The 20,907-nt window shown below is 38.0% G+C and overlaps 4 protein-coding genes across 6 annotated transcripts; 3 read left to right on the top strand and 1 right to left on the bottom strand.

The window, feature by feature from the left end:
* The first annotated feature begins 178 nt into the window (after window positions 1-178).
* LOC112192662 (putative RNA polymerase II subunit B1 CTD phosphatase RPAP2 homolog) lies at window positions 179-4,504 on the top strand. Its single transcript, XM_024332495.2, has 6 exons — window positions 179-898; window positions 1,050-1,790; window positions 1,900-2,153; window positions 2,270-2,527; window positions 3,625-3,783; window positions 3,988-4,504. The coding sequence occupies exons 1-6, from the start codon at window positions 307-309 to the stop codon at window positions 4,090-4,092; spliced, it is 2,109 nt and encodes a 702-aa protein (XP_024188263.1). The 5' UTR covers window positions 179-306; the 3' UTR covers window positions 4,093-4,504.
* A 1,396-nt stretch (window positions 4,505-5,900) lies between these two features.
* Window positions 5,901-10,300, top strand: LOC112191981 (shaggy-related protein kinase alpha). 2 transcript variants are annotated; one of them, XM_024331486.2, is made up of 13 exons: window positions 5,901-6,148; window positions 6,811-6,981; window positions 7,103-7,201; window positions 7,318-7,377; window positions 7,475-7,747; window positions 7,974-8,048; window positions 8,216-8,272; window positions 8,361-8,501; window positions 8,582-8,632; window positions 9,283-9,378; window positions 9,464-9,547; window positions 9,632-9,734; window positions 9,829-10,300. In XM_024331486.2, the coding sequence occupies exons 2-13, from the start codon at window positions 6,868-6,870 to the stop codon at window positions 9,912-9,914; spliced, it is 1,239 nt and encodes a 412-aa protein (XP_024187254.1). In that variant the 5' UTR covers window positions 5,901-6,148; window positions 6,811-6,867; the 3' UTR covers window positions 9,915-10,300. The 2 variants fall into 2 exon arrangements, with proteins under 2 accessions (XP_024187254.1, XP_040372428.1); XM_040516494.1 differs by having other exon boundaries at window positions 6,808-6,981.
* Window positions 10,301-11,143: 843 nt separating this feature from the next.
* Window positions 11,144-12,738, top strand: LOC112191982 (zinc finger CCCH domain-containing protein 3). 2 transcript variants are annotated; one of them, XM_024331489.2, is made up of 5 exons: window positions 11,144-11,488; window positions 11,579-11,640; window positions 11,818-11,899; window positions 12,033-12,065; window positions 12,217-12,738. In XM_024331489.2, the coding sequence occupies exons 1-5, from the start codon at window positions 11,359-11,361 to the stop codon at window positions 12,324-12,326; spliced, it is 417 nt and encodes a 138-aa protein (XP_024187257.1). In that variant the 5' UTR covers window positions 11,144-11,358; the 3' UTR covers window positions 12,327-12,738. The 2 variants fall into 2 exon arrangements, with proteins under 2 accessions (XP_024187257.1, XP_024187256.1); XM_024331488.2 differs by having other exon boundaries at window positions 11,164-11,488; window positions 11,997-12,065.
* A 569-nt stretch (window positions 12,739-13,307) lies between these two features.
* On the bottom strand, window positions 13,308-14,840 carry LOC112194024 (probable polygalacturonase At3g15720). Its single transcript, XM_040516920.1, has 6 exons — window positions 14,826-14,840; window positions 14,332-14,743; window positions 14,168-14,249; window positions 13,886-13,994; window positions 13,683-13,799; window positions 13,308-13,553 (listed from the first exon to the last, which is right to left on the bottom strand). Exons 1-6 carry the CDS (start codon window positions 14,838-14,840, stop codon window positions 13,308-13,310), a joined length of 981 nt encoding a protein of 326 aa, XP_040372854.1.
* Between the last annotated feature and the right edge of the window lie 6,067 nt (window positions 14,841-20,907).

The raw sequence follows: 20,907 nt of genomic DNA, 5'->3' as shown, positions 1-20,907 counted from the left end.
GATCTACGGGCTAAATAATGAGGCCTAGATTGAGTTGGCCCAATCATCGAGTTCCTCAGGTGACAAGTATTTCAAAAGATCTATAAAATGAAAGGAAATAAAAAAGATCACGAGTCGGGTCGGTTCGCAGTGACCCGACAAACAATATAACAACCCCGCGAAACCGATTAACAGAACAGTAACCCCTCCGCTCTCAGAGAGAGAGAGAGAGAGAGAGAGCTTGACTCCCAAATTTCAAAGAAGAACCCCCCAAAAAACCCTAAACCCCCAATTCTCCATCTGGAAAAAAACCAATTCCTCTGTAAAATGGAAAAGCACGAGCATCAGAATCCATCGAAGTCAGTGAACGACGCAGTGTACAAGCTCCAGCTGGCACTCCTCGACGGCGTCAAAACCCTAGACCACCTCTACTTAGCCGGCTCCATAATCTCCCGCTCCGACTACAACGACGTCGTTACGGAGCGATCCATCGCCGACCTATGCGGCTACCCTCTCTGCTCCAACGCCCTACCTTCCGAAGCTTCCCGTTCCCGCAAGGGTCACTATCGCATTTCGCTCAAGGAGCACAAGGTGTACGATCTCCGAGAGACGAAGCTCTACTGCTCCTCCAAGTGCGTGATCGATAGCAAGGCGTTTGCTCTGAGCTTGAGCGAGGAGAGGTGTGATATCTTGGATTTCGGAAAGGTCGAGAGGGTTTTGGGGCAATTTGGGGAAAAAGATGAACAAGGCAAGAAGGAGATTGGGGATTTGGGGATTTCTAAGTTGAAGATTGAAGAAAAGAGTGAGACTTATAGTGGGAAATTGGAGGACTGGGTTGGCCCTTCCAATGCCATTGAAGGATATGTTCCCAAAAAAGATAGGGCTTCCAAGCCGTTGGGTTCGAAGAAGATCAAACAAGGTATGGGCTTGAAATTCTGCTACTATGTTAATATTTTGAATTGTATGCATGTTGAGTTCTAGTCTAATGCATTGTGAGGTTGCTAGGATTTTGTTTGTTCTTATTGTTTTCTGTCATTGTTCCTGAAAGTGAGTAAGGATGCATGTTACAGGGTCCAAAGGGAAAGATACGAAGCCGAGTGGTGGTGGGAAACAATTAATTTTGAATGATATGGACTTCATGAGTACACTATTAGCTTGTGATGAATATAGTGTGTCCAAAATGCCACCAACTGTAGCGGGGAATAGTGTTGATACTACGTTAAAGGAACCAAAAGGAAAAGTTGGCGGCAAAGATTCAGAGAGCGGATTTAGTTTGTTGGAAACCTCGGCTGCTCCTAATAAGAGTGAAGTGGGTGTGATGGATGTTGGGGATTTAGGTATGTCTAGGTTGAAGATTGAAGAGAAAGTGGAATCCTTTGTTGGTAAGGCAGAGAAATCGAGTGAGGCTAGACTGAGGTCTTCTCTCAAACATTCAGGGACAAAGAAACTTAGTCGCTCTGTTACTTGGGCTGACGAAAAGATTGATAGTACCGGGAGGAGAAATCTTTGTGAGGTGAGAGACATGGAAGATGGAATTGAAAATCCTGGTGCATTTGGCAGCTTGCACAAACCTTCTACATCAAATGAAGCTGGTTCCTCTTTTAATTGGGTTGATAAGACGATTGATAGTACTAAGAGTGAAAATATTTGTGAGGTTAGAGAAATGCAAGATGCAAAAGATGTTCCTGAGGTATTAGGCAGTTCAGTCCTGCAAGACAATGAATGGTTTGAGTCAGCAGAAGCCTGTGCATCAGCATTGAGTCAGGCAGCCAGCGCTGTTGCAACTGGAGAATCTGATACTAATGATGCTGGTATGTCATCTTATGGATTAAGTCTTTGTTATAGGTGAAATTCATTTTTAGCTTCATGAGTTAGTTTTAATACGTTAAGTGCTTCTTTTTATGTCCTCTCAACTCCCAGTGTCAAAAGCCGGGATTATTATATTGCCACATTCAGATGGTGTGGATGAAGAAGAGTCCATAGTGGATGATGTGTATGAAGAAGATTCCATAGAGGATAGTGTGGATGAAGAAGAGTCTACAGAGGATGTTGACATGCTTGAACCAGAGCATGCTGTTTCAAAGTGGCCAGGAAAGCCCGAAAGTTCACAGTTTGATTTATTTAACCCTGAGGATTCTTGGTTTGATGCTCCACCAGATGGTTTCAATTTAACTGTAAGAGTTATTTTTGTTTTTGGGAGGCGCACGGGAGGTTAAATTTGGTACTGTTCTCATGTTATTTCTCTTTTGGAGATTTATACTAATAATATGCAATCTTTTATGTATTCCAGTTATCTCCTTTTGCAACAATGTGGAATGCACTCTTTACATGGATAACATCATCTACATTGGCTTATATATATGGAAAGGATGACAGTTCCCATGAAGAGTTTCTCTATGTCAATGGGAGAAGTTATCCCCATAAGATTGTGTTGGCAGATGGTCGGTCTTCAGAAATCAAGCTAACTGTGGGTGAATCTCTCTCTCGGGCTCTACCAGAAGTTGTTGCTGAACTAGGGCTACCAGTATCCAGTTTAGAGAAAGGAATGGTATGGATTTTGAAACTTCGAAAATCAAATGAAGGGTCATATATCAATTTATGATGACGTGCTGATAGTTGTGTTTAGTGCTCCTTTTTATAACCTGTAGTTGAAACATGTATGTGTTAAAATCATAACATCTTCTAAGTAGAACTTCTGGTCACTTCCCCATATTAAAGCTGTTCATCACGGTATTTCTTATCTTGAAAGTAAGGGAAGTATCTATTCTGTAATTGTGGGATAATGTGAAGGCTTAATGAGAATAAACAGAAGTAATAAAAGGCTTTAAGGACTTTTACCTTTGGGCTGAGGACATTGCATTTTCTCTAGGTGCTTGTCATCAAGCGTTTCGGTTAAGTTGAGTGCTTTGATATTAGATTGGTACATTTAAATTCTTGGGGGGAATGTCTTCTCAAAAAAGTTCTGGAGGGAAGTGCAAGCAGGTTTCCACACTGTTCCAGTTCTAGATGAAGCTTACCTGCATTTAATTCCTTCTTTTTACATGGATGCTTTCAAACGGTTATTATCAACGATAAAAATTCCATATCTAGTCTCAATTGCATTAAGTGGAGTGGAGACTAGATTCTAATCTTATCCAGGGGTATGTTTGTCAACCATAAGAATTCCATATCTAGTCTCAATTGCATTCAGTGGAGTGGAGACTACATTGTAATCCAATTCAGGGGTACGTTTGTCAGAAGTCAAAAACAATAGTTAGGAGATTACTCATATGATGTGAAGTAACAAGACTACATTGTAATCTTATCCAGGGGTACGTTTGTCAGAAGTCAAAACAATAGTTAGGAGATTACTCATATGATGTGAAATAACCAAGAGTGGGAAATATATTTCACCTTTCTGGTTTCTAGGAAAAAAATTTGCATAGTTTTGTGTACTACCATGTGCTGTGACACTATTGTTATGACATTTGTTTTTGTTCTTGGTACTTGGCTTCTATGTCCTTGGCATGACCTTTTATCCATGTTCATTTATCAGAGAGCCTTGTTTACCTCAATAAATCTTATTTATGGTTTTATGTCCCTCGTAAGCATATTTAAGTGGACAATCTATTGTTTGCTCACTGCCACTTTGAAATTTCTGTACAGGGCTTCATGTTGAATACAATGTCCTTTATTGAGGCGCTACCGGCATTCAGAATGAAACAGTGGCAAGTGATTGCTCTTCTTTTCATTGAGGGCCTCTCTGTTTGTAGGATCCCGGCACTTACTTCTCGCATGACAAATAGAAGGGTACTGATTCAGAAGGTAGGCAACTTTCCTACGCTGTTGCATTGTGCTATTTATTTCACATACAATGAGAAGAAAGATGAGAATTGAAAGCTCTTCAGATAAATGTGTCTCAGAATATAAAAGATATGTTCAACAATTAACGTCGTAATGGTGGATCTTAATTCTTGTATAAAACAAAAGTGTTAAGCTGTACTTATGGTTTTGGTATTGACTAAATAGGTGCTGGATGGTGCCCGTATAAGTGTAGAAGAGTACGAGATTATGAAGGATTTCCTAATACCGCTTGGCCGAGCGCCTCAATTCTCATCCCAGAGTGGTGCTTAATGACAAGGAATACTAAATGCTGACTTCAAACCCTGTCAACAATTGTGCCTGGACGTCATATGTGATTACAGTCACTGTCTTGAAAATTTGTAGATCTGATTTCTAGAATCAGCTTCAATTAAGCAAATCTTCAATTTTAGCAAATCATAGACTTGGAATTGTTGAGTGTTGACCGTGAAAGTAGTAGTTGGGCACCTTGTTTATGAAATCTGAGAGGAACAAAGTCATCCCTGCCTCTGGTTTGTAATCAAACCGAATGACTTGAAGTTGCGAGGTTCATTGTACATGTTTTCTGAGTACTTGTACAAACAGAATGTGTTTAAGATGGACTTTCTATCTCATCGGATTCATGAATGTATATACTCGTAGAAAATGATTTTGCGTTTGTTTTGAATGAAAATTCTTCTATGCACCAGCCACCAAGTGACTCAATGCCTAGTATGCTATTTCAGCTGCTAATATCTGTGGTTAATTTTTTCTTTAATAATAAAAATGTGCATTTCGTGTTATTCAGCCCATCTGTTTCTAATATGATATCAAATGACTAAAATAGTTGAAGTATTAGGAGGAGGGGGATAAGGATTAGCTATTAAGGAGTAAATAATACTCTGACAGCTGGGGCTTAGCATAAAATCATCTTAATATTGTTGATTAGGTTTGACCCATATGAGGCATGAACAAGAGTCTTTGATTCAGACACGTTTGGTGGTCCGAGAGTGGAAAAACTTCACTTCTTGCTGTCTCCTGTCATTTTCACGGGATGGGCTTGGGCCTAATCTTTACCGGCAAAAGGCGCTGTGTAACTACAGGCATATTCGAATCTTTGGCACTTTCAATCTGGGCGCTCCCTCCCTCTTTTTTTTGACAACAGCTAGGGGGCAACCTTTACCCGGCAGTAATTAGCAATTAGGTGAAATTTCGGTTTCATGTTTTCCCTTTTTCTTGAGTAAAAGTTGGCTCAAGTTGAACAACCAACAGGTGGGAACCGGTATTTTTCCCAAGAATTATGATTCTTAGTTTCTTACTTAACAACCCTTTTTGTTTTGTTGGATATCTGATTTGTCTTACAAAAAATTAGTCCAGTTGGAATAAGAATGGTTAAAATAATATGTACAGAACAAATACAATCATAATTTGTTTTATTATTGATAATGTATGTATTTATTTCTAATTTGAGTAATTTCCGGACAAGTCTTTTGTATTTTGTTTTGTTTTGTTGCATTTGTATTTTTTTTATAGCAAAAATTAGTTTAATTTGTTAAACTAATAAGTAGAGAAGTGGAGAACAATAAATACGACTATAATTTAACTTGTTCCCGATAGTCTTATATTTTTAATTAATCTATGTAAAATATTAGTTTGATTTGACTTCCTCTTTTGTTGAGTTTTTTTTTTTAATCCAAACGCATACTTCATCAAACTAATAAAGCATAACTAAGACAACATCAAACAAAGCATACCACACAATACCATTCACCAAAAGACAATAGTAGCTCATGTATAATATTTTTTTCAATTGATAGCTCATGTTTAATATTGTATGTACATGAAGAAATTAGACTTTCCTAAGAAAATGTGGGGTGCCCAATAACAAAAGGCGCCAAAATCAAATCACTTTAAACAAATTTGTACTTGCCCCGCTTTTTAAAGCTCAAAGAGAAAAGAGGAGCTAAAGGTAAGTTTGAATGGTCAACAAAGCAAGCCAACAAACACAAAAACCAAAAGTACTTCTCTCAACAACATAAAATAAAAAACAAAATTACCAAATATATATATATTTTTTTTCCAATAACTTTGAAAAATAAGAGCTCTAATAATATGGGGGAGGTTGGGTTGGGTTTTCTTCCTTGACTGTCCCCCAGCGCATCAAAGGCAAAGCATCACCACACAAAAAAAGCAAAACTAAACAAAAACACACAAACACCCAAATCCTAAAGAGGAAACACGCCTAGATCCTCTCCTTCTCTGATCATGGATCTGAACCTCTGATTCCCCAATACGCCGTCGTTTCTTCTCATGATCCCTCCCTGATCTTCCCCAAATTTCAGCTTCTTCGGTAAAAAATTTCCTTCCTTTCTTTGTAAAGCTTGTTTCTTTTTTTAATTTCAAGCCTTTTCTGTGATGGGTATGTGTTCGTTTTCCTCTTGGGTGTGTGGATCGGCTTGTTTTGGTATTTGGGTCTTGAGTCTCTGACCCTCTTTTTTTTTTAATTTTTTTTTTCTTTCTATATTTATTTTTGGGGAGAGAAAGATTGGACATTTCTGGGAGGTGTTTGATTTTGCAGCTATTTTTGCTTGGGGTGAATTTTGGGTTGGATTTTTGGGTGTTTATTGTTGGATCTCTGTGTTAGTGTGTTTGTGGTATATATAGGAATGTCAAAGACTGGCCTTTTATGGCTTCCATCTCAATTTGGGGTTCATTTATGACCATCTTTTTGTGTTCACATGAAAATTCCCTAGTGGGTTTAGTCTACAATTATGATTTCTACATGAGTAAATTTGTTTATTTTTCTAGTGAAGTGTTCACCTTGGTTTTGAGCTTGAACTGAGTTGATTTCTCAGAAAGTTTTCCTTTTTGCTTTTTAATTTTATTTTATAAAGCTTGAGAAAGCTTTAATTTTGGGTTTTAGAAAATGGGTGTAGAGATTGCGTTCAGATTGTACATGTGGCAATTTCGTAGTGGAGATGTTAATTATCATTGGTTAATTGCTTTCAGTAGGTTGATGGTTGGTTTATCAAGGGGAAAACAAGAGAGAGTGGAACTATTTTGGTAAGAATGGCTTCTGTGGGTGTGGCGCCTACATCAGGTTTGAGAGAACCAAGTGGTCATGCTGTTGGTGTGGATAAGTTGCCCGAGGAGATGAATGACATGAAAATTAGGGATGACAAAGTATGTGAGCCTTTCGTCAAGTGTTTTCCTGTTCTCTTATCGTGGTTTTGCCCTCGCATTTGTTTATTTAGGTTATTGAACTTTTGCGAGTGGATAACATTTGGCTGCCTCACTTATGCAGGAAATGGAAGCTACTGTTACAGTTGTTGATGGTAATGGAACCGAGACGGGCCATATAATTGTGACAACAATTGGTGGTAGAAATGGTCAGCCAAAGCAGGTAGAATATCATTTGCACTTTAGTCTCCAAATGATGCGAATGACTAATGTTGTTCTCTCCCAGCGTTTCTTGTTGCAAGTCTCCTCTAATGGAATGTTTTGTCTTTTGTCATTTAGACAATTAGCTACATGGCTGAGCGTGTTGTCGGGCATGGATCATTTGGAGTTGTGTTCCAAGTAAGAATCTAGTCTTTTGCTGTACAACCCACTGTTTGAATATAGGACCCTTACGGTCATTAGCAATTTCCATGCTGATTGCTGATTCTTCATGTAGGCAAAGTGCTTAGAGACTGGTGAAACTGTTGCTATAAAGAAGGTTCTGCAAGACAAGAGGTACAAAAACCGTGAGCTGCAAACCATGCGTCTGCTTGACCACCCAAATGTTGTATCTTTGAAGCATTGCTTCTTTTCAACAACTGAAAAGGATGAACTTTATCTCAACCTGGTACTTGAGTATGTTCCTGAAACAGTTCATCGTGTGATTAAACACTACAACAAGTTGAACCAACGGATGCCCCTCATATATGTTAAGCTCTACACGTACCAGGTATAGTAAAGTTCCTGTGGTTGCAAAATGAACAATCTTTCATCTTTAGAAACTCCTCAGTTGAGAGCATGTTGCATAATTTTAGATATTAGAATTGAAACTGTATCTCAAGTCCAAAGCTTAGGTTAATTGAGTCTCAGAATTGTAAGTCAAGTTTTTGTAACTGTTCGTAAGGGTTTATGTCCTGAATTGTGGGGATTCCTCATTTTTTGATCATATTTGGCAGATCTTCAGGGCATTATCCTACATTCACCGCTGCATTGGTGTGTGTCATCGGGACATTAAGCCTCAAAACCTTCTGGTATGTACTTTAATACTCTTAGATCTGTATGCCTATTGAGATTTTCTTTAAAGGGAAAGCCTGGTGTGTGTGTGTGTGTGTGTGGCATGTATGTGGAGTTAATTATGTGGTGAATAGGACAGAAAGTGCTAGTTAAATGTAAGTTCATTGTTTCATCTTTTGTGCAGGTGAATCCACATACCCACCAAGTAAAGTTGTGTGACTTTGGAAGTGCAAAAGTTTTGGTATGCTTTATTAATCTTAGTGTCTTGTTCATTTTTGCGTCTTTGTGTTGTCGTGCAATTGTATTCATCTTGGCATTTTGTCGAGCAGGTAAAAGGAGAGCCAAATATATCTTACATCTGCTCTAGATATTATAGAGCACCAGAACTCATATTTGGAGCAACTGAGTATACTACAGCTATTGACGTCTGGTCTGTTGGATGTGTTCTCGCTGAGCTATTGCTTGGACAGGTTGGTGTTTTTTGGTGTTGCATTTTCTGAAGTATTTGTTTAGTACAAAACTAATAGAAGGAAATGTTCTATTTCATCAGCCGTTGTTTCCCGGTGAGAGTGGAGTCGACCAGCTTGTTGAGATTATTAAGGTAATTTTAAATCTCTTACCATTTAAGTATTTGTTACATCCCAGTGTAACTTAGATTGCAGTTAATAGGGATAAGAGGATTGCGTTTGACATGCATTACTATTTTAAATAACATTTTCTAAAGTTAGATTTCATCTTATGTTAAATTATGAGGCTTAAACTGTAGCGTTTGAGGCAAATTAGGGCAAAGCTGTAAAATGACAATATGGATCTAGATATCTGTTAAAATTACACTTTTTGGATACCCTGATTGCTGAAAATAGTGAAAAAAGAAAATTATTCTTGGTGATCATCAATGAAGGAGGGATCTGTCTGAAAGTTTGAGAGAGCAGCCTACAAAACATGTATTCTGCTTCACTGAGAGCAGAACAACAGTTTTTGTGATGGATATTTTGTCAGTAGCCTAGAACGGTAGAACCGATTGTTTTGTGGTTGGATAATTAATGATCTAAAATTATATTATGTGGATGTTTAGTTGTATATTTGGCTGGGAAATGACCCAGTGTGCCTAGTATTGCCTTCCTTGTAGATTCAGAGTCAGGGAGGGTGGTGCTGTCAATTTCATTTGTATCTTTGTTATTCTTGTGCAACGATGTGAACTCAGACCTTCCATCATGGTGTTGATTCATTTCTTGCTTTATCTCTAAATAGGTATTGGGCACTCCAACAAGGGAGGAAATCAAATGCATGAACCCTAACTATACGGAGTTCAAATTCCCTCAAATTAAAGCTCACCCATGGCACAAGGTATTGGGAAGGAAGATTTTCTTTTTTATTTGTTTATTTATTATTTTTACACTAGACAACATATTTATATCTGTTATTTCCTTAGATTTTCCACAAGCGTATGCCTCCAGAAGCTGTTGACCTGGTTTCAAGACTATTGCAATACTCTCCTAACTTGCGGTGCACAGCTGTGAGTATATGAGGTTTTTTTTATTTGTTCTTCTTAAACTGGTAAGCATTGTATATCTCAATTACATTTATGTATCTCATGCAGCTGGATGCCTTGACCCATCCCTTTTTCGATGAACTTCGTGACTTGAACACCCGCCTGCCAAATGGACGTTTCCTTCCACCTTTGTTCAACTTTAAATCTCATGGTATGATGCTGGTCTTGACATAGTACTTTGTATGATGCTTGAAAGAAGAGAAATTTTTTAATAACAAACTAACTCTCATTTTTACTTCCATTAGAATTGAAGGGTGTCCCTGCTGAGATTTTGATGAAATTGGTCCCAGAGCATGCAAGAAAGCAAGTCCCATTCTTTGCGTCTGACTAGTGTGAAATGTAAGAAACCGCAAGCTTGGTCCGAGATATGAAAGCTATGTGTTCTCTTCGCCTGCTACCTATTTCCATTTTATTTAATGCGTCTATGTATGACCTTGTTATGTAAAAGCAGATTTAGATGTATTCTATTTAATCTTGTCTTGTCCAGACCTCAACGGGTATTATTAGTACCTTCTCCCAGTATCCTCAAGATTGTAACATCCCGTAGAAGACAAATATCAGCACTCTCTATATGTTTATCTGTATCGGTGTTTCTAGAAAAGACAGATGGATGTCCTAGTGTTCCTTTGTATTGCAATGTATTGAGGTCAGTTTGGCAGAAAAGTTTATTGAAAGGCAGCGTTGCGCCAATGATAGAACGAAGCCTGCTATGCTTTACTCATTGTGCAGATCATGAAACTGTTGTAGATATACTAGTGGCAAAATGACTGGCAAAATAATATTACTACCACCAATGCTTTGGACAACCATTCCAAGTTCCATTCCCCTTTCCGTTGAAAGCTTCAAGTTCTGATCTCCTGTTATCTAGTCCGATTAGGTTAGATCAATGTATCCGGTGCATTACAAAAACTGTATTCTCAGATCGGAATTGAAAATGGGAAGTTTCTCTATCTCCGTAAGGTCCCAATTCTGGACTTTCCCCCAAATTTTATTTTTAAGGAAAATTTCGCAAACAGTACACTAAGTAAAGGCTACTAATAATTCTTATACACAAAGTTTCAAACCAAACATTTCGGTACACGAAATCTGAAACTCGACCCACTATCAGTACACGACGTTAATTTTTGACACTAAAATGTCCATTATTCCCTCAGTTTTTTTTTTTTTTAATAATTTTTTTTTCCTTCGTTTATAAATGACTCTAGTCATTTTTTTTCTGTTATGTGACGTGAGGAAGGCGGCGTTGGAAGCGAGGGAGTGAGCCCGGAAGAAGGAAGAAGAAACGAAGGGAAAAAAAATAACAGAAAAAAAAATTATTAAAAAAAAAAACTGAGGGCATAATAGACATTTTGGTGTCAAAAATTGACATCGTGTACTGATAGTGGGTCGAGTTTCAGATTTCGTGTACCGAAATGTTTGGTTTGAAACTTTGTGTATAAGAATTATTAGTGGCATTTACTTGGTGTACTGTTTGCGAAATTTACCCTTATTTTTAATGTAAAGATATATATTGACACTACTTGGTTTTGCATGAACAATTAAATGGTTCGTTTACGGTGATATATCAAGTATATTAGTTCGATCTAGAATAGTCTAATTTGAGATTAAATCAAGTTAGTTTAATTTGAAATCAGTCTACCTTATCAAATCTAATTTTCTGGCACTAAATATAGATACAAACAGTTGGACGAAGCAAAGAATTGAATTTTTATAAATGCCCGAACTCTATAAATTGACCAACTGAGACGCTCGAGAGAGAGAGAGAGAGAGTTGCAATGCCGTTGGGGAAGTACGACTGCGAATACTGCGACAAGCAATTCCAAGACACTCCATACGGTCGGAGACGCCATCTTCAGAGCCTCCAACACCTCCGAGCCAAAGCTCAATGGTACGACTCTTTCAAAGGTACATGTACCCACCATCTTCTTCTGGCTTCTTTCAGCTACCAAACTTTTCTCTGTATAACCAGCAGACTCCGTTTTTGTTTGATTGCAGATCCTAATGATGCTTATGCACAAAGCTTGGGAAGAGGGGTCTGCAACCGCTTTATCAAAACGGTAATTGCACTTTCTTTGATTACCCAAGTGTTATTATTGCTTGCTGAATAATGGGTTGGAGCCAAAATTTGTTCTTTCTTTGATAGCGCAAGTAATCGCACATTTAAGTATTGGGTTGGAGACAGAGTTTGCTTTCATATTTGGGTTACAGTTAATCTTGGATTTGGATTTTTATAGGGGTTTTGCCAATATGGGGATGCTTGTAAGTATTTTCACCCCAAGAACAATCAGCAGAATACAATGACTCAAGGGGCATCAGGTAAATGTATCTGAAATAATATGCCTGTGTTGTCGTTTAATCATGGCATTCTCTATCTAACTTTAGTTGGAGAAGTAATTAAATATGTTTATGATAGGTGTAACTGATAATAGTCAGTCTTCAACTTTTCAAGGGAATCAAACGGCTGCAGGCTGCTCTTTGCCAGGTAAATTATGTGTTGCTTAGACTTCATTGCTGTCTTCCCTTTTCGTTTGCAATAGACTTCAGTTCTGCTTTTGAACAGTTGTAGTTTGATCTGTACACTAGTTGTTTCTACGTCAATCTTGCTGCTAAGTTGTTCTCATGTTGCTTGGCAGATGTGGTGGTTAGAGATAACATGGGAATGTCATGGGGAAATCTACCTCCATCGCTAATGCCTCCTCCGGAGGGTGGATATCCTCCGCTTCCTTTTGTGGACTGGGGATGAGTCCTCTGTGTCTTTCATCCACCATTTAGGTAGTGCTGTACCCATACAGGTTACTAGCTTAGCTGCACAATGAAACATGGATGTCTCTCAGCAAAATGATGTGATATGGAGATTGTCTTCAAGCCATGTAGGATTGTAGCTTTTGTTTTGTATCAATTCACAATTTCACAGAAACATGTTGTTCATGTCCTTCTTTGTTGAAGAGAATGTGTTGCACCTTCTACTATAAGCTGATATTATAACGAGGGTGCTTTGTCTATATTGTTCTCAACTGTTAGGCCTGGGCCTATGACTTTTCAAGACTTTTGCAGTGCCAAATAGTTTAAAGGAACAGCTTGAACATTCCTGAAAATATGAAATGTCTCTAGTTTTGTACAAATTTCTCCTATTAACATCCTTTCATTTCGGTCAATGACAGACAAATTGATATAAACCTGGCATAGTCCTCTGCTCTTTCCCCCTACCATGACAAAACCATGGCTATGCATTCGCACCGTATGATAATTGTATTGCTCATTTGCTTGTTCCCCTGAAGAAGGGGTCAAAATTTCGTTCAGAAAAGGTCTCATCTGGTTTGGGGAGAATAATCTAGCTCTAATGTTTGATTGCAAACTCAGGAGGAAAAAAAATTCTGTACGAGACATCCAGAAAGAAGGAAATTGAAACCTGCTAGGGTTGCTAAAATTTTACAATTTCTAGTATATTTCTCTTTCACAAAGTCGCTTTTGTAATGGAAGTTAACGTTGCAATAACTTGACGGATTGGAAAGAGACTGACAAAAATCTGTGATTGGAGATTGTAGATGTTTGATTTCTTCCTCAACAAGAATGCAAGTAGATTTACTATATATATAAGAGGGTACAAGAAGAAGGTTGCAGATCGACCATGGTGCCAAAATCTCAATCATCATTACATCACACAGTTATATCAAAAGGCTAATTTATAACTGGGGAACTATAACAGCATCAAGCTAATGAGGTACTACTGGACCAGTTTGGACTGCAGGCAAAGTACTCTCGGCACTGTGCTTTTAGAAATTCCATTGATGTTGTAGCATGATGCCTGTATCCCCTTATTACCAGGAACATTCGAGGTGATGTTGATGTGCTCCATTACAATGTTGCGACAACCCGAAAACTGATTGCAGTCTAATCTTATCGCCTCCTTTTTTGCTGAAGTGCCTTGGATATTCCTGTATCTCACATCACTCACCTTGACAGCTGAGGTCTACAACACATGCACCAATTATATATGTCAATTCACATCTTATATATATTTGTCAGGTATAACTGATTGCATCAACAATATTTAACTGCGTACCATCATATATACATCTTAATTGAAAGCAAAAATTACCTTGTTTTTACAATTGTGAGCTCCATTACAATAATATTGGTCGATGATAATTGGGTTTTTAGTGGCATGAAGTGTGATTTGTTCAAAGGTTATATTCTTGGCGTACCCAGATCCACCCTATAGAAAATAAGGATGGAAATTTAGAGAATTGATAAACTACAATCAGCTAAAATAGACGTATAGAGCTCTGTATTTTGCATCACCTGCCATGTCTTGATTCTTACTCCATTTTGAGTTCTACTGAAATTACAATTTTTCACAGATACATTTTCTACTGTTGCGTAAGCCCCATTTTCTCCCAAGCTTCCCACGCTGTTTCAAAATTGAAAGACAATTTAACAAAGTACATAGTTCAAATTAAACACCCTTTCAGTTAAGTGTATCAGCCATTGATGTTGGCAGCAAATCAACAATGATGCATACAACACACTTAATTAATTATGTGGTTAACTTGAACGTTTTAATTAGTGAAATTTTGGACAAACCTAATTCCATGGCCTGGGCCACATGCAATGTTGGTAATGTTGATATTAGAACATCCAGAATTGATAGCTATACAATCATCACCTGCGGTAAAGGAAAAGGTAATTGGTTGCCTGTTCAATAATATTAAAGACACTGAAAAACAAATGGATTGTCATCCAATTACCGGTTCCAATATAAGAGGCATGAATGTTGACATGATTTGAGTTTGAGATGTCAATTCCATCGGTGTTTGGACTCTCTTCAGGTGCAGTTATAGTGAGATTGGCGACATATACATATCTGCAGTTGCTTATACTAATATGACCTTTCGGACTATTTACATGAGTAAGTCCAGTTAGTAGAAGATTATGACATCCATGGAAGTGTAGAGCCTTTGGTCGTTGACACTTCTTCTTGTCATCTATGTGGAGCTTTTGTTCGTTAGCGTTGCTCCACCAAGATGAACCCTGGCCGTCGATTATTCCTGAACCGCCATTCATTCTGAGGTTTGCCACATATGAAAAGGAAAGCCAGTAATTTGATTCACACTGTTTCCAAGCATCCGGTGTTTTGGGTGCCACCACCTTCCCCAACACCTGCCAAAAACAACAGGAACCAATTAACCAGGACTCCAAGAGGTTAATGATGACGAAATACTATTAACTACGTACACCTCACCAAGATTTGTTTCATTGGAGTTGTGTACATGCTGCAAACCAATGTCTTTGCGAATGTAATACGTTCTTACCTGAACATGAACACTTTTTGATTTGCATGGACCTTTAAATTTCGTAGGCTGCAATAAGAATGTTTTCCCCGCCGGTATCTGTCATAAGTTTCAGATGCTCCACATAAATCTTCCCACGCTCTTACAAAAGCCTATGTTTATGCACAAAGTAAAAGATACCTTATAAACCACTATACATTAATATGCACAGTCTAAATTGACAATGTGGAATATTAGCAATATGATGACGACTGTGATATCCGAGAGACACATGCACACAAACATATATATGAATGGGAAAACCAAAGGAAGAAAGAAAACTTACTTTTGAATCATCAGCGTTTCCATCTCCAACAGCACCATAACTAAGAACATCATATGTTTTTTTCCATATACAATGTCGCTTAAATGAGATGAAGATATGCAAAATATCAAAAAGCTCACAAGTATGTACTGCATTTTTGTTGATATATATAGGAAGAAGTAGTAATCTACTAATCTTCAATCAATGGTCAAGAAGAATTTTATGGATATGATCGATTCTAGCTAGCTAGGTATGTAGAAGAAGCAGAGCAGCAGAGCGATATATATAAGAATGGAGGAGCGAGGTTTTTTTTTTTTTTTTTTTTTTTTCCAACAAATTAATCTTATACATCTTCTTAAAGTAGAATATCTAATATGCTACATGCATTTTACAAGTATGTCTTTTTTGACGTTCTTGTATCTTGATTAATTTCATGTATAGCAATCTTTTTGGTCAACTGAACTAGTATATGGCTTAATACACTGAATCCAAGTACTTGCTAATTATCTAGGAAGAGATCGTCTAGTATAGGTACCCGGTTCTTCAAAATTCAAATTAAATCATGAAAAAAAAGAGAGAAAGTTGTTGTTCCGTGCCACAATTTATATTTTGAGAAGTAATACGTACATTAATTTCTTGGCGAAATGGTACAATAGAACTAACTCAATTTCATTAGTCCAATTAGATATCAGAAGAGATCGATCAAATACTTGCATACAAATTCCATATTATTAATATTGACATTATATGCATGCATGCTACTTTTACTACAAAGAAGAAACGGAACAAACCCTTACGAATCCCATATTATTGAATATTTGACCATATATGCATGTCATGTTTACTCCAAGAAAAAAAAAAAAACTCTAGGACGACATTAGTTTAGCAACGTGTGCACTGAAAGTATGTCGTCAAAAAGTGTACAAGGCAACGTGCACAGGGATTCGTTGTTAAAAGAAAGTTATTCAACAGAGACCGCCTTCATTTGCATGTGGTGAATTAGGTTTTTCTACAACATGCATCGATTCATCGAATAATAGTTGAATTCTAAGCACGTTGATGAACTCTTGGTCCAAAAGGAAAAGGAAAAATACAAAGTTTTTTTCTTTTGAAATTGTCGCCAAGTTTGGCGCACAGCCTTGTAGTGCCGATCAATGAGATAGCAAACACGTTAAAGAAAACGCCGACTCAATCTAGTCTCTCCGACTCTCCTCTTTCCGCTAATCCCTGCTTTTAGCTTCTGAGCCTCTCACAGCCTCAACCTCTTTCCCCTGATCTGATCTGACCTCCCACCCCTTTCTGAAGCCCTAAATGTTTCGGGTGGAGAGAGTCTGCCGGAGGCAGCGATCGATGAAAGGGATGAAAATTGAAGGACCGAGCAGATCTTCGTTTCTCTAGTCATATGAGTCAATAACATCAAACCCGGACAGCCACGTGTACCATGGTCCGAGACCATTTTATAATTTTTTGGTAATGTAAGGAAAGTTATCGGGAAAGTGTTTCATTTTCTTTTGCATCCCAGTCACAAGAAATGAATGAGTTCACTTTCCTAAGACTCTAATTCCATGGACCAAACGAAGCCTATATGGTAATGCACGGATCCTGTCTTTAACCCTTGACGACGAGGGCGACACTTTAAATGGTTCTCTTTTTCCTTTTTGTGTTCTCACACTTTTACTAGATAGAGGCATAGCTATAAATATAGTCCATGTATTCTAGTCTCCAAAATTTCATGTGGGTACTAGTGTAAATTAGAGTAGGCTGTCCTGTGTTTGGATGTTGATGAAATGTGGTAAAGAGTGAGGTGTAAATTAATCTGGATGTTGGGAATGTCAATAATCACTGTCTTGGAAACTCTGGCAAAAGGAATGTAAGTTTTGACTGTGTTTGTTGTTAGAATTGCAGGTTGTAAAATTACGTACGTGGGGTTTGTAAAAGGATGAGTTTGCTACAACAGAAAGGTTCCCCTGATTTATATGTTTCTTTTAGCCCTTGTATTGCATGTGCTTGTTTATCTCTTGAACAGATTAGCTTGGTTCTTTTTTTGAACAGTGCTTGTGTTGAATTAGGTATTTTGGGGATTAGGATTGGATTCATTATTTATTAATTTAGTATGTTGCATACTTTCTGGGTAACATTGTTTATATTCTCTTATATATTGTTGTAGTAAATGTATAAATGTCTACATCATGGAGTATGTTTGGTAATCACTTGTTGTAGTAAATGTATAAATGTCTACATCATGGAGTATGTTTGGCAAGCACTTGAGAAGTGGAGAAGTTTGGTAACAAATATGTTATTGTTTGTAGGGTAATTCACACTACTTTGTATCCCTATATAAACCCTCCATTGTGAGAAGAATAAACACACATTACTCTCCATTCTCATAATCAAATCTCTCTCCCTCTCAAGTTAATTTATGTTCATTCCAAAGTTATTTTATGTTTATCCTTAAACACGTTATCAGCACGAGGCTCTAACTCCAGCCTGCTTGCACGCCCCGAAACATCTTGATCGGGACCTCAGATCAAAATCCTTCCTTCAAAAAAGTTGTTCGCCTCTGTCTCTTCTATCTGACCTACAAATTTCAGCCTTATTGGAGTGGTTTTGAGACCTGTACATCATTTTAAGTGGGAGCTGTTCAGCACTCTCGTTCCTGTGCATATCAGCCTGTTTGCACACCCTGAAACATCTTGTTCAGAACCTCTAATCAAAATACTTTCTGCATAAAAGTTGTTTATAAATGTTTCTTCTATCTGACCTCCAAATTTCCGCCTTATTGGAGTGGTTTTGAGACCTGTACATCATTTGAAGTGGGAGCTATTCAGCACTCTCGTTCCTGTGCAGATCAGCCTGTTTGCACACCCTGAAACATCTTGTTCAGAACCTCTGATCAAAATACTTTCCGCCTAAAAGTTGTTTATAAATGTTTTTTCTATTTGACCTCCAAATTTCAGCCTTATTGGAGTCGTTTTGAGACCTGTACACCATCCGAAGTGGGAGCTATCCAGCACGCTCATTCCTGTGCAGATCAGCCTGCTTGCAAACCGAGAAACGTCCTTTTCGGGACATATAATCAAAATATTTTCTTCATAAAAGTTGTTCATCTATGTCTCATATATCTGATCTCCAAATTTCATCCATGTTGGAGTCGTTGTGAGACCTGTACACCATTTGAAGTGGGATCTGTTCAGAAGAGAATTTGCTCCGAATTTCAACAAGTAAGTTTTAAAGATTAAAGTTCCTGTTTTTGAGTTTATATTCCTTTTCTCTTCTTTTCAGAGACTTGTAATAAAAAAGCGGAATTATAGAGATTCACTCTAAACGAACTAAGAGTGTTCGTAAATCAATGAACTAAGAGTGTTCATAATAATCGGACTAAGAGCGTCCGCAAACATCATTGTTTTCATCTAATCCAACTATTCTTGGAAATTGATTTCTTGGTAGCATAGCTCAGAAATCTTATTATTTTAGTTTTCGTGGAAGTTTAAACTCCGAAACCAATATATCTTATCTTCCTATTTTTTAGGATGTCGAATGAACCTAGACTCGACTTTCCAACACTTGACTCAACAGGCTCGGAATACCATGACTGGGTAACCGACGTTGAGAACCATCTCACTACGAGAGGGATATTGCCCATAATACAGGCACCTGACCAGGGCCTTGTGTTCCAACGAACACCCACAAAGCATGCTGCTCAAGTAATTATCTTGATGTGACGCCATATGGATAAATCTCTCAGATTAGAGTACATGTCGATCAAGGATTCAAGAAACCTATGGGTAGCGCTAGAAGAGCGCTTTGGCAATATCCACAATGTGGACAACCTGCGCCTCAAATGAAAGGAGGTAACCACAAATGACATGTGTCATCGATATGGATCAATTGAAGCATTGGTTCAAGCAATGCCATGCAAGTACCCAACTAGCTGCAAGCTACAAAGAGTATAGGCAATTGAGAGAGCAAGAAATCAATCTTGCTAAAGATGAAGATATCAATCTTGCTGAAGATGAAGATGGTGAAGATATCACTCTCACCACTGAGGACTTCAAAGCTGCAAATAAAGAGCACAAGGATGCCGCAGACTTTGATTAGAATAGTCCTTTTCTATTTTCCAATAAAACGGCAAATGTGCCTTAGTCAACAAATGACAATTGTATTGACTCTTTCTCATGTGGCGTACCCAATGAAGTATGATGTTTAGGAAAGTAATTGAGATCGGGGTATTTAAGCGAGCCTCGCTCCACCAACATCTCTCTACTTCCCTGGTCATATTTCATTGGAATTACCAAACGGATTGGCAATTACAATTTGTATAAGTTTGATTTTATTTTGGAATAGATTTTGGAAACTTTGATGTAATCATTGGCTATTAATAAAGTGTTGCATTATTATTCAATGTCATGGACATGTGTTAAATTTCGAACTTTAAAGATATAAGAGCCAATGGTTTTCATGTGAAAACACATTGTAAGAATGGACAAGAGTTTCTTTGCATCGCCTCTAATAACTACGGACATAAATGAGTATTAGAGAAACTTATGTGTCACTTTAGTGGGTTGCATGCAACCACTATTCGAGTCATTGAATCAAACCATGTCATAAGAGATGATTTATGGGATTCTGACACATATAAGCTTTAGCAATTAAGACCGTTTGGGATATCCAGGTCATGATATGATGTTCCGTATATTAAAGACTTCACGGACATCCATTCCTCAAAACGAAAAGAAGTACGAACCAAAGATATATTGGTCCAAAGACTTACTTCGTTTTGCAAAGCTTTCTCTTTAGCAAAGATAGGATCGAGACCATCCTATGCAAAGGACACTAAAGAAAATATACCATTCTTACAAAGAATCCAATGTGATATTTATGGACCTATTCAACCAACTTGCGGACGTTTGAATATCTCATGATGTTGGTTGACACGCAAACACACTAATCACGTGTTGTGCCATTGTCCATCTATAAAAGCTACTTATGATATACTCATAGCACATATAATATGACAACAAGCTCACTCCCCGGATCATCCTATTTAGTCAAATGTATTTTGACTATGCTAGTGAGTATACATCGAAGATTTTCGATGGTTATTGCAAAGGGAGTGATGTTGGATATCACATTCCCATATACACACCTAAATGGTCTCGCGGAAATAACTACGATGGTAGTTAAGACATTGGCAATGCGCACCAATCTCCTTATATCCGCTTAGGGTGATGCAATATCGCATACAACTATGCTAATCCCTCTATGACCTACCGCCACTCAATGTATCCCTGCATTACAGCTAGTGACTGGATACAAATATTTTGTACTTACGCATATTTGAGTGAGTCATTTATGTGCCAATGTGAGCCATTTATGTGCCAAATGTGCTGCCACCACGCCTATGGTAGGTCCTTAAAAACAAGTGAGTAACTTGGTTGGATTTGAGACTCCAACAAACGTCCGCCACTTAATGCCCTTGCCAGGCGATCTCCTTACCTTTTGATTTACGGATGTCACTTTGATGAGACAGTCTTCCCATCGTTAGGGGGAGATAAGAACTCGAATGTTCAACAGGAACGACATGAATTGTCGTGGTCTATCCCCACTATGTCTCATCTCGATCCCTATTAAAAGTGACGAGATCACACATTTACTGCAAAAATGCCTGCAAGGAAGGACGTCCCTACAAAGAGGACGTAGCGCCACCCTACACAGAGGTAGGCAAGGCG

The sequence above is a fragment of the Rosa chinensis genome, chromosome 3, assembly GCF_002994745.2.
Source record: "Rosa chinensis cultivar Old Blush chromosome 3, RchiOBHm-V2, whole genome shotgun sequence".
In the NCBI taxonomy this organism is placed as follows: Eukaryota; Viridiplantae; Streptophyta; class Magnoliopsida; order Rosales; family Rosaceae; genus Rosa; species Rosa chinensis.
Note: the sequence above shows the minus strand (reverse complement) of the source record. Positions and strands in the feature narration are given on the sequence as shown.

Bases quoted from the DNA above. Each gene is read 5' to 3' on its own strand.
- LOC112192662 (XM_024332495.2), top strand. From the start codon at position 307: ATGGAAAAGCACGAGCATCAGAATCCATCGAAGTCAGTGAACGACGCA. The intron at 2,154-2,269 runs GTAAGAGTTATT...TATGTATTCCAG, and splicing joins CAGATGGTTTCAATTTAACT to TTATCTCCTTTTGCAACAAT. The intron at 2,528-3,624 runs GTATGGATTTTG...ATTTCTGTACAG, and splicing joins CCAGTTTAGAGAAAGGAATG to GGCTTCATGTTGAATACAAT.
- LOC112191981 (XM_024331486.2), top strand. From the start codon at position 6,868: ATGGCTTCTGTGGGTGTGGCGCCTACATCAGGTTTGAGAGAACCAAGT. The intron at 7,202-7,317 runs GTAGAATATCAT...TTTGTCATTTAG, and splicing joins GAAATGGTCAGCCAAAGCAG to ACAATTAGCTACATGGCTGA. The intron at 9,379-9,463 runs GTATTGGGAAGG...TTATTTCCTTAG, and splicing joins AAGCTCACCCATGGCACAAG to ATTTTCCACAAGCGTATGCC.
- LOC112191982 (XM_024331488.2), top strand. From the start codon at position 11,359: ATGCCGTTGGGGAAGTACGACTGCGAATACTGCGACAAGCAATTCCAA. The intron at 11,489-11,578 runs GTACATGTACCC...GTTTGATTGCAG, and splicing joins ATGGTACGACTCTTTCAAAG to ATCCTAATGATGCTTATGCA. The intron at 11,900-11,996 runs GTAAATGTATCT...TGTTTATGATAG, and splicing joins AATGACTCAAGGGGCATCAG to GTGTAACTGATAATAGTCAG.
- LOC112194024 (XM_040516920.1), bottom strand. The intron at 13,800-13,885 runs GTGATGCAAAAT...TATTTTCTATAG, and splicing joins TAAGAATCAAGACATGGCAG to GGTGGATCTGGGTACGCCAA. The intron at 13,554-13,682 runs GTAATTTTTGCT...CATGTGTTGTAG, and splicing joins CTCACAATTGTAAAAACAAG to ACCTCAGCTGTCAAGGTGAG.